Below are 12,827 nucleotides of genomic sequence, written 5' to 3' on the forward strand. Positions count from 1 at the left end.
GGGTGATCTACAGTGCATCCGGAAAGTATTCACAGCGCTTCACTTTTTCCACATTTTGTTATGTTGCAGCCTTATACCAAAATGGATTAAATTCATTTTTTTCCTCAAAATTCTACACACAACACCCCATAATGACAACGTGAAAAAAGTTTATTTGAGATTTTTGCAAATTTATTAAAAATAAAAAACCTGAGAAATCACATGTACATAAGTATTCACAGCCTTTGCTCAATACTTTGTTGATGCACCTTTGGCAGCAATTACAGCCTCAAGTCTTTTTGAATATGATGCCACAAGCTTGGCACACCTATCTTTGGGCAGTTTCACCCATTCCTCTTTGCAGCACCTCTCAAGCTCCATCAGGTTGGATGGGAAGCGTCGGTGCACAGCCATTTTCAGATCTCTCCAGAGATGTTCAATCGGATTCAAGTCTGGGCTCTGGCTGGGCCACTCAAGGACATTCACAGAGTTGTCCTGAAGCCACTCCTTTGATATCTTGGCTGTGTGCTTAGGGTCGTTGTCCTGCTGAAAGATAAACCGTCGCCCCAGTCTGAGGTCAAGAGCGCTCTGGAGCAGGTTTTCATCCAGGATGTCTCTGTACTTTGCTGCATTCATCTTTCCCTCTATCCTGACTAGTCTCCCAGTTCCTGCCGCTGAAAAACATCCCCACAGCATGATGCTGCCACCACCATGCTTCACTGTAGGGATGGTATTGGCCTGGTGATGAGCGGTGCCTGGTTTCCTCCAAACGTGACGCCTGGCATTCACACCAAAGAGTTCAATCTTTGTCTCATCAGACCAGAGAATTTTGTTTCTCATGGTCTGAGAGTCCTTCAGGTGCCTTTTGGCAAACTCCAGGCGGGCTGCTATGTGCCTTTTACTAAGGAGTGGCTTCCGTCTGGCCACTCTACCATACAGGCCTGATTGGTGGATTGCTGCAGAGATGGTTGTCCTTCTGGAAGGTTCTCCTCTCTCCACAGAGGAACTCTGGAGCTCTGACAGAGTGACCATCGGGTTCTTGGTCACCTCCCTGACTAAGGCCCTTCTCCCCCGATTACTCAGTTTAGATGGCCGGCCAGCTCTAGGAAGAGTCCTGGTGGTTCCGAACTTCTTCCACTTACGGATGATGGAGGCCACTGTGCTCATTGGGACCTTCAAAGCAGCAGAAATTTTTCTGTAACCTTCCCCAGATTTGTGCCTCGAGACAATCCTGTCTCGGAGGTCTACAGACAATTCCTTTGACTTCATGCTTGGTTTGTGCTCTGACATGCACTGTCAACTGTGGGACCTTATATAGACAGGTGTGTGCCTTTCCAAATCATGTCCAATCAACTGAATTTACCACAGGTGGACTCCAATTAAGCTGCAGAAACATCTCAAGGATGATCAGTGGAAACAGGATGCACCTGAGCTCAATTTTGAGCTTCATGGCAAAGGCTGTGAATACTTATGTACATGTGATTTCTTAGTTTTTTATTTTTAATAAATTTGCTTACTTTTTTCACATTGTCATTATGGGGTGTTGTGTGTAGAATTTTGAGGAAAAAAATTAATTTAATCCATTTTGGAATAAGGGTGTAACATAACAAAATGTGGAAAAAGTGAAGCGCCGTGAATACTTTCCGGATGCACTGTACCTCCAGTCAGAATTGATCAGCTCTCAGTCGATGTGGAGAATATTTTCTGTAAGATGTGAGGTTCCCTGAAGAAGTTTTGTGTCCTCAGTAATGTTGAGCTCTGTGAAATATTGTACCATGTGGTGACCAGATGGTTGTTATTCACCCTTGCAATTACTCACCTGATGCACAATTCTTCTAAAGTCATATCTTGTCAGTAGGAGGAGAGGATTAGAGAGGTTTATCATCATTATATGCAATATATCATTGAGATACTGTGGAATGTCATTGTTACCAAAATCACCCTTGTCAGTTAAATTTAGTATCAGAATTGGTTGGGCTATGCAGAATTATCTTCCCCGCTGGTTGTTTCTCTTAGAGAGAAGCCTTTTACGTTTGACTGTGTAAAAATGTGTGTGACTTCAGGGAACAGTAAAACCTTTTCACACATGGAGAACTGCAGGAATCCATCCTCTGCCCTTCACTATTCTCCATCTAAATGTTACCTTTATGTCAAATACGTGGACTTGAAAAGCATCGTATCAGTTTCCATTTTTATGCAAAATGATTCTCAGATCTACTTCTCTATCGATTTCAACAATATCATGGAACCAAGCAAAATACAGGTCAAAACTTCCTTCAGTTAAATGCCAATAAATCAGAAGTTATTGTCATAGGATCAGACATTTCTTCACACTTAGATCGCCAAGTGAACCCAGTGGTCCAATCCTGCTTCCTACATAATTAATAATTTAAAATTCAATCTTTCTTATCTGCAAAGCACTTGGACACTGTAATCCATGCTTTTATTACATCCCGATTAGATTACTGTAACTCTCTATATTCCTGTCTGAGTCAGTACAACCTATCCAAACTTCAGCTGGTTCAAAATGCAGCAGCAAGACTACTCACAAGATCCAAAAGAAGACTGCTTATAACCCAAATTTGACCATCTCTACACTGGTTTCCTGTGCGTTTTAGAGTAGGTTTTAAGATTTGAATGATCACCTTTGATGAAAGGGCATGTATGGGACTGGCTCCTGACTATATTTTGACTTGATAACTCCATACAAGCCTGAGTGCAGCCTGAGGTCCTCTGGTGGGTCTATTAGTAATTTTATCCTCCATTTGGGAGTGCTATGCAGTCAAGGCCCCTTGACTCTGGAACAACCTGTCAGAGGGTATCAAGTTAGCTCTTAAGCACATTATTTTAGGATAGCATTTTCTTAAAAACTCCTTTTATTCTGTGCTTTTGCTGCCTTTGTTTTGTTTTTATTTCAGTTGTTTAACTGCTTCTTTTTGATTATTTGTGTTTTATTGCACAAATTAAAACAGCTATGTTCTTGTGTTTCTTTATCTTTGTTTTTCTTCAGTGTGTTCCTTTGAGCCACGATGAATACATTGAGTAATGCAACAGAAGCACACAGGGTCTATAACCCCAAATACTGATCTGCTAACTGGTTTTACTCAGTTTCCCTGAGGGGATTAAAGTTCCTTTGTTTTTTATTTGCAAACAACAATAAAGAGTTCCTCAAACATGTCCAAATGTATGCACATGTGACTCATGCAGTAAAAAGCAAGGATTAGATAAGGCCAGGTGGTGGAACAAACTAATAAAGCTGAATGTTTGTTACCTTTCCAGTAGATTGATGGCATATGTTGCTATCAGATACAGGTCATCGGTGAGGATGATGAAGGAATGTTGTAATTTGCAAGAGCCATCATATACGTGGGAATTTATTGATCTGCAGTAACATTGGGGCAGTAAATAATTCTCGGTCTGTCTTCCGCCAGAAAAAGTCAAAGTGAAAATACACCAGCAACAAGAAAGAACTTGGTGAACCAAGTCTTGGCTACAAGGTCATTACTACAGCCAGTGTTGCAGTGTTGTTCAGGCCAGGCCATATTATTACATCCTAAAACATAGGATATAACATTAAAGGAATAGTTCAACTTTTTAGGAAATACACTTTTCTTGCCGAGAGTTGGATGAGAAAATCAATACCACTCTCATGTCTGTCTGGATAGCTTAGCTTAGCATAAAAACTGGAAACGCACTACGTTCTTAGCATGCTAAATAGCACTAAACACAAAGTATAGCTGAGGCTTATGGGAATTACAATAGTTTTGCAGGTAGTTTGTCATAATCCAAAGTATTTGACAAATTTAAATTTTGACCTGATGATGGTGATAGATGAAATGGCAGAGCATCACCAAAGTGATTACAATTCATCTTGAGGGGAACATGAATGCCTGTACCAAATTTCATGGCAAATTTATCTAACAGTTGTTTAGATGTTTCAATCCAAACAAATGTCTACCGAGTGATGACACGAGACATGAAGTCAGGGGATCACCAACGGTGGTAGGATTCATCCTCTGGCGACCATAAATGTCTGTACAACATTTCATGGCAATCCACCTGATATTGCAGTCAGGACCAAAGTGGACAGACCGACGTTGCCATCCACAGAATCATGTAGCTAGCATGATTAAAAAGGGAATGGATGCATGCCAATGCCTAGAGAGCAGTGTGAAAAGGGTTAAGTAGTCATCTGTCCTAAGCACAAAAATAAATGAGGCATGACTCATTGCAGTAGAGTTGGATTGAAATCTCTTTGCAGCATGTTCGTTGTTGGCCTTTTACACTGTATAATACAACCCGCAATGAACAGCATAATTCTCCCCAAATTACAGTGTAATTATATGTACTCACAGTGTACCAGTAGAGCTCATACCAATACATACATGTAGGCAGAAGGGAAGATGTGAAGTTAGGGAATAAGAGGGTAACAATTTGGGAACATATAGAAGAATTTACACCGTAGGTATTTTTTAACTAACAGGTACCTATTGTATTATTATGGGGTACAGTATGACCAACTGAATGACAATCTGGCATTTTAAACAGATGTATTCAAAGAGAACTTATGCTATAGGTATTTTGAACTTCTGGGTACCTATTCTAATATTACAGGGTACATCCTTGAGAGCCACACACACATCATGCACTGGGATGGAACGTAAAATCGATCATCTTCTATAACTGCCTTGACTGTGAGATGGACACTCCTCCATCATCTACTTACTGTACTCCACAACAAAAAAATTACATGAACAGCACTCTGTGTAACAACAGTGTCAATCCACATACACATACTACTATACTATCCTTTGGGGAGTCACAAGGGACAGGAGCCGATCCCAGCTGACGTTAAGCGAGTGGCGGGGTACACCCTGACATGTCTGAGACTCTCTCACTCACGCTCACATTCATTTAGAGTGGCCAATGAACTTAACATTGATTGTGGTAGGAAGCCGCAACACCCAGTACAACATTAGTACAAAAAGTTGCTCTGTAAATTGAGAAGAATTATGCTGCATGTTGCCAGCCGTATTAGTGTTACAGACATTTTTGACATTTTGACAGTAGGAAAAGCACAGGTGTAAGCAGTGGTGTGCTGGCCATCTTGCATACCTGTAGGCCGCCGCATCGGTAAGCTATCAAAAAGTTTTTACCGTCTCTTCACTTAAAATCTTACATTTTTACTAATTCGTACACAGAAGTGAGAATTTGAATTTTTTTTTTCTATGAAAGAAGTAACAATTTCTGGTTATTTACCATAAAGTGTTATTAACCTTAAAACATGACACAAAATGTGATAAATATTTGCAGAGTTTTTTGTGTAGGTTAGGGTTGCAATAAATATATATGTAATTACATTAACCCCCCACTACCACTACACCACTACATAGCTGTGGGGTATATACTGTACATACAGTGGGGTCCAAAAGTCTGAGACCACACTGAAAATCTCAAATATCTTCACGTAAATCCGGAAATAATCACAAAGGATTTTGAGGATTTCGATTTCGAAACATTTGAAAACACAAGAAGTTATCAAACGTAAAATGATGAAGAAATATTTTGATTCTGTACTATTTTTAAGTCAGCAATCAAATTTAAGTAAATTTGTGGCATTGACCAACTTAACTCCTTCATACAAAGAGTCAGATTTCTTCAGAGTTGTGTCCCTTCCATCGAAGCATGCGTTCAGATGACCAAGGAACCATCCAAACTGTAGGTGGCAGAACACACCACATTTGATTACTTCCCGACCTATAAAATTGAACACACATTTAAATACTTTATTACTTTTAGGCCATAACCCGCACGGAGCAAGTCTGTTGCATGACCTTTTTCAGTTTTTAACTTGTAACCAAGTACCACAGCGCCTGTATTGTACATTCTGGCTCACAGGCATTGGATATTGGCACAGCTAAAGTGAATAAAGCCATCAATAATAAATCACTTTTTGTAAAAAATGACTTTTGTAAGACAAGGTTAGTATTCAGTGTGAAAATGTATTGTATTACCTGTCTGCTTGAGAGATTTTTTTCATTTAGAAAAAAAATGAAATGGCTGGTTTCCTGAAGTTGTCAAGGTGACAACAGATATGCTGCAACAAAGCACTGCTTTACAAGTCATAGACTGTGTGGTAGTAAAAAACATTATGGAAATAATGTCTCAAATTCAGATTTGGGATGTCACAGTGCAGTTCCTACCAATGTAGTCTCGGAAAATGTATCCATATGGGTCTAACACACCATCTGTCATATGTTCCTAATCAGTCTGTAATATGTTTTGAGTAAGCAGCCCTTACTCGTAATGTCACATTCTAAAGTATACAATAAAAAAATACATTTTTGTATAATTTATTAATCAACTAGTAGTTTCTTTTGGCCCTGGGTGGCCAGTTACAACTGGCTCACTTCCTCTTTGTATCATCAAAGGGAACACCGGAAGTAAGTGAGAAAGGCCTGAAGAATCCCTACCACCATCAATCACAGTTACATAAGGGTTCATTGTAAGCTTAAAGCTTAAATTAAAGCCATGCCTTTGAAATCTGATTTGCTTTATCAGCATAGAAAGGAAAGTGAATATTATTTATAGTATAATAATAATTATTATTATTATTATTGTTGTTGTTGTTGTTGTTGTTATCATTATTATTATTATTATTATTATTATTAAGAGAGATCTCTTGTACTTTACCCAAGCGCTCAGGGAACAATGCAGAACAAAGGCAGCAGGGCAACCTGAATACAATTAGAAAAATCTGATACGACAGTGTTACTATATAACAAAGTCCAGACCAGGTCTAAAGATTAGAGACACGAGAAAGTCTACAGAAAATATATTCTTTTCGGTAATATTCAAGCTATTCTCACAGGGACAGCTTTTAAAAGTATAAACACATTTCATCATGTATGGTGACATTACTGAAACCTGGGATAAAGTTGTGAAATTTGAATGATACTCTCACATTTTAATAAGCTCACTATCACGTTTTCCTGGTAAAAGGACGAAATGAAACAAAATGATGAAAATAAAATAAAAAATGTCATCTGTCAGTGTCAAGTGGGAAATCTCGACGGTCACTGTTGTTTATACTGCTGATAGGCGTGAAGATAAAGAGGGGCGTGTACCGTGCACGTGGAAGCCTGCCTCTCAAAGAAGTTTAAATGGGAGAGGGGGGAGAGGCAGAGACAAAGAACAGGACGTCAAAATATTAAGTTGCGTTCAAGGGCTACAGCTGGCTACGCGACACGCAGTTCAACCCCTTTTGGACTCCATGGTGGCATCGGGAGAGGGGCAGCCGGTCACAGCCAGGATGAAGCTGGCGGTCTTGTGGTTGTGCGTGCTGCATTTGGCCTTTGTTAGTGCCGGACTCTTCCGCAGCAACGATCCTCCAGTCGCCCCCAGCAATTTGTCGCGCAGCAGGACCCAAGACCCTCAGAGTACAGGTGAGTGCACAGGTCGTTGTTTTTAAAGGGCAGGCCGTTTCCACAGTCTGTGGAGTTCATTAATCACTGCCACTGTTGTTTTTGTCCAATAACATAATAATACAAGCAAACATTTTTACAATCAATAATGAAAACTAAACACTAAAATGTAATAACGGTAGGAGGTTTAAGAATAAAATAAAACATCAGTATGAACTTATAATGGAGTAGTAATAGATTTAGAAAGTCATAGAGTTAGACAATTACAGTTTACATCAAATCATTAAAGTGATATAAAATGGGACAATATAGAAATAGATAATAGGAATTAAAGCGCTGCACAACATGATACGATATAACTATGAACTTTAATGTGCCCAAATAAGGTTGTAACATACATTTAATACGTTATTTTGAATTGTGACCAGGCAAATGGCTATTCTGAATACTAACAATAGCAACTGCTACTATCAACCTGTTGTTTATGTGATGCTACTGTGCTGTAGGTTATTTGTGCCAAGTAATTTTATCGCGACATGGGAGTGCAAATTAAAAACGGATGGGTTTCAGTCTGAATGTGAAATTTAGGACACTGTCAAATGTATTCCGTCGACAGAATTGAAGTTGAATTGAGATCCTGTACATAATGTGAATATAAGTCCCTGTATCCTGGGGTTTGGACTTGGGGGGGGGGGGGGGGGGGGTTGCAAAGCAGTTGTTAGGCTCACTTTTAGGATAGACAGTTATATGAGACTGAAAAGAAATTAGCTATTTGAGACAATGTGTGATTTGGCACAATGTGATGAGATAATATTGACTTGTCACCCTGTGCAGTCTATGTTTTGTTTGTGTATATATGTGCATGTGTATCCTATAGTAGCATGACACTTTACTATGAAATATACCATGTAAATACCTCTGTAGTTGCCTACATAAAATGCCTATATGAGGTAGTAGCATAACATACTGTATGTGTTTGCCCAAAGTGGCACCTTGCCAACTGTAAGGTGATCTGTTGCAAATCTAATTCTTCTTAATTCTCTAATTCATAATTCTTCAATTAGAGCTTCCATAGGGAAAAAAGTGGCTGTCACGGATGCCCACACCCCTATACAAAGTGGCATTGGATACATTATTCTACACACTCAATAAGCAATAAGTGTTTAGGCCACTACCCTATATACATATTCTACACTTCCACATACTTCAAAGCTGCATACTTCAACTCCTCTATACAAAGAGTTGTAAGATGATAGCCTACATATGACACACACAGTGAGTTTGGATAGAAAGCCACAGAGGCATGACTGGAATACTTGGGCTGTAGTATGGGGTCCCACTCTCTGATGTATACCTTACTGTCAAGTTTTAAAGTGTTTGTAATATATAGGTTTTTTGTAGTGATGTAACTTTTTAGTAAGACAGTTTTATGCATATCCAGGGTTATGACCTGGGTATTTCTAAGTTATAACTCTTTCTGTTCTTTAGATGTGGAGTTATGCGCTTCTAGGATTACAGTTAGAGTAATTAAAGCAGCTCCAATAATTTTCAGTTTAAAGGATTTAAAGGGAAACTTTAAAAAAAATATTAGGCAGCTACATATTCAATTGGCACAACATGATCTGGTTATGGAAGTCCCTCTGTTCCACATAGCACAGTTCAGCTGGCATCACATAGCGTGACGCTGCATATATCAACATGAGGACACACTTTCTTTTTTCTTTTGAGCAAAACTGCTTTATAATACTACTTAAATCCAACCTTTCCTGCTAGCTGAACAAATCTGGTTTTAATGTCTTATTATGGTGGTCAAACCATTTTACTGGTATTTATCCATCAAACATGAATGTGACTATGCAATAAAGTAGGATTTGATTGTGAAGCCAGACAAGAGGTGGCGAGGCCTCCAGGCACCTCCTGTTACCTTTCTAGAATTGGCCCTATGGCCCTATGGGCACATTCATTATCTCCTCAGTCTCAGTACGCCTCTTCAAAAGGAGTTCTATAGGTTGTTACAGCAGCTGCCTCTGAGATAGTGATTTATTTCAGTGATAAAATGATAGTGCAGGCGTAAATTTCAGTTTGCTCGGTAGTTAGTATCTAGTGCATTCATTAATTTTTCAGTGAAATGTCAAATATGGGGCCAGGGGCTTAGGTTGTTGTTTTCAGATATGCCTACAATTACAAAGGGAAAGAGCATTCCAGTCTTTTGAACTTGCAAAGATTGTTTACATCTTATGTGACAAACATCAGTTTTGGTGTAAAGATGATGATTATTCGAGATTTGAGTTTCAGGAAAAGACACATTATCATTTGACCAATTAATATGCATTGCATGCCAAAAGTACTGTTTACTATACAATTATATATACGGTACGGTAGCCTATATATGTACATAGAGACTTGTACAGATAAGATGCTGCTGGTGAGTAGTAGCAGGAATTAGACACTAGGCTCCTTGGAGGATTTCATGGAGAACCTCTGGTGGACAGAGATGGAAGTGACAGAAAGCTGGGGAGGCCTACATTGAAATGATTGCTTGTTTTGTTGTCTTTTGATTACTGAAAATTATATTATGATCTTGACATAACACGCTATGTTTTCTATTGATTAGGAGGTATTTACAGTATATTATGATGATGCTATAGAGACTAATAATGTGTGTCTGTCTCTCACATATCACCATGACATTGAAGCAATGGTGTAATTAAGTACATTTACTCAACTACCGTACTTAAGTATAATTTCTGGGTACTTGTACTTAACCAGAGTATTTCCATTTGATGCTACTTTATACTTCTACCACTACTTTTCAGAGAGAAAGATTGTACTTTTTACTCCACTACATTTACTTGGCAGCTATGGTTACTGCACATTATAGGCTCTGCTCACGCACACAGAGTGTTTTCATGCGCTCTGGCTGATTGGACCTTAGGTGTAAGTTGGGTGGAGCTATGTTGGGAATTATGCAATTTCACCAAAGTATATGCATTCAGAATGATAACTGGGTAAGTTGCCCAGCCCCCCAAATGTACAACAAAATCAACAGAAGGGTGAGGGAGATGTCAATCAAGCACAGCGCTAATAAGGCAACAAGGACTATGGGCATGCAGGGCCTTTAAGATTTTACAAACAAAATAATATGATACCTTTTATAAAGTATGATGCATTACTACTGAATAAACTACCAAACAGTTTGCTCCATCTCGACCAGCTACAACATTAAAATGTTGCTTACACGTAATAATTGTTGTTACATTATATTATTTTATATTGGAGTTAGTTGACTCTTTGTGTTGTTAAACAAACCTCTCGGTTTTTCCAGAGATTTCCGTTTGTTTTTGTTTTGTTTGGGGTTTTTTTTTTTTTTTCAAAAAAACTGATACTTAGCTATGTGAATCTAATGGTAATACATTACACTAACTGGGACTAATGGTGATTTTTGGACACAAAGCAATCTCTGGCAGAGGTGTTCTGCAGTGTTATTCCCTGAACAAATGGTCCTGATGTTGTTTCAACAGGGTCTTTGAACCAAGGCAGGCAGAGAACGCTGTTTGCAAGGAGAGGACAGTATGAACGACAAAGGATTCATGTGCCGGTAAGATGTGTGCGGTTTATATTCCAGTCACATTTTGCATAGACATTTCTAATTAGCAAGAAGCATTTCTGCTTTTGCTTTTGTGATTTCTATACACTGCACTTTAGCTAGTATTATCTCAATTGAGAATGAATAGAAACAAATGTTTTGAACGATTCCGAAAGGTTAGTTTGCAGCTTTTAATAAACAAAACCAACACTTTTTAGATATCAAAGGAAGAAGGTGAGGCAATGTTACTATAATACTTGACTTCCCACATTAACCGTCCCTGTCTCCCTCTTTTTGTTCTCTCCGTTTTTCCAGAAGCCCAAAGAGGTCCCTGCTCCTCCGAGTGACCTTCGCCCTCCTTCCAAAGTGGCACCCAAACCTGTGGACCCCAACTGCTCTCAGCTTACGCAAAGCTGCTTGCCCCAGTCTGGCTGCTGTGACCCATGTGCCTCATGCCACTGCCGCTTCTTCAACACAATCTGCTTCTGCCGGCGGACAAACTCATTATACGAGAAGAAAACATAAAGAATACCAACACACTAAAACTGATACACACACACAAAAAAAACACCCCTCAAACATATACTACAGGCCCATGAACAGAGATCACCCACGCTGCCTGAATTGTGTTATAGCCGTCTATTCAACCACCTCAATACATAGACTGATGCATCATAAGGATGGGACAATAGGCATCATGTCACAAAATCAGCCTCTTAAGACAGTAAATGCAGTATAAATAACTTGTATACCTCTTGTGAAAGGCAGCTGCTTGGAAGAACTATCCACCATACACTTAAGCATACATTCTCCTAGAACGCATTCATTCACTCCTTTGAACCATACTGTATTATCAGTATTATCATTATCATTATTGTTGTTCTCATTTTTGATACCACTGACGTAATTGCATTTCACCAATGTTCAAGCGTTTCAGCACCAGTGTCCTATGATAACATATACCTGTTTTGTATTGTTTTGTTTTATTAACATGATTCTGTCCATAAATGTGTGAATTACATGAGAGAGCTTTATGTGATTAATTATTGAATACATTCATTTCTAACAATGTTTTTCTGATGTTATTACTCTCTTGCAAATTAACTCATGCTACTCGGCCTCTTCAGTTGATGGTCTCTGTCTCTACCCTGTTTTAAGGCAGGAAAGGTCACTAAATCTTGTGTGTGTCAGAAGTGAAAGTTGTATACAGTGGAAGGCAAAAATCATTGCATCTCTCGCACTGTATGTCTATATATAGACCTTGTGACATACAGAATTGGTGACATTTACATTTTTAGAATTAAAGAACCACTAGCCAAATAAAATATATAAAGAATAGTTTTATTTATTTAGAAGAAAAGTCTGGATTGGTGCCTTTATACCTACATGAATTTATTAGTTCCTACCATATATGTCTGTATGCCCTCTCCATTTCCCAAGTGAGAGGTCTGTGGTCATTATCAGCGATGATGTTGATCTTGACAGAGTGTACCATTTTGTTCTTTTCTATGGAATGCCCTTCCTGTCTTTGTTTTAAAAACAGCGCAGTAGACATGTAATCAGGACTGCAATCTCATCTTTTCTTTTGACAATTTATAGTTCAACTGGTCTACCAATCGAACTTAAAATTCGGCTCTACAGCTGCATTGATTTGTAGATTGAAAGATTATCATGTAATTTAGCATATATTTAGCTTGAGCATGTATGTTTATGAATGTGCTTTTGAATTTTTAGTCATGCAAATACTACAAATAAATACATGTTACACACACATGCTGCTGGCAAGTATGGTAACACTGTCTATCAGGGCTTATTTCATCCATTCTCCTTTTAGTGGT

At 38.7% G+C, this 12,827-nt stretch overlaps 1 protein-coding gene across 1 annotated transcript; it reads left to right on the forward strand.

Annotated features, from left to right (window-relative positions):
* Positions 1 to 7,291: 7,291 nt before the first annotated feature.
* LOC139304570 (agouti-related protein-like) lies at positions 7,292 to 11,514 on the forward strand. The gene is made up of 3 exons (XM_070928506.1): positions 7,292 to 7,424; positions 10,925 to 11,001; positions 11,305 to 11,514. The coding sequence occupies exons 1-3, from the start codon at positions 7,292 to 7,294 to the stop codon at positions 11,512 to 11,514; spliced, it is 420 nt and encodes a 139-aa protein (XP_070784607.1).
* Positions 11,515 to 12,827: the final 1,313 nt, after the last annotated feature.

The sequence above is a fragment of the Enoplosus armatus genome, chromosome 21 (genome assembly GCF_043641665.1).
Source record: "Enoplosus armatus isolate fEnoArm2 chromosome 21, fEnoArm2.hap1, whole genome shotgun sequence".
Taxonomy (NCBI): domain Eukaryota; kingdom Metazoa; phylum Chordata; class Actinopteri; order Centrarchiformes; family Enoplosidae; genus Enoplosus; species Enoplosus armatus.

Bases quoted from the DNA above. Each gene is read 5' to 3' on its own strand.
- LOC139304570 (XM_070928506.1), top strand. From the start codon at position 7,292: ATGAAGCTGGCGGTCTTGTGGTTGTGCGTGCTGCATTTGGCCTTTGTT. The intron at 7,425-10,924 runs GTGAGTGCACAG...TTGTTTCAACAG, and splicing joins CCAAGACCCTCAGAGTACAG to GGTCTTTGAACCAAGGCAGG. The intron at 11,002-11,304 runs GTAAGATGTGTG...CCGTTTTTCCAG, and splicing joins GACAAAGGATTCATGTGCCG to AAGCCCAAAGAGGTCCCTGC.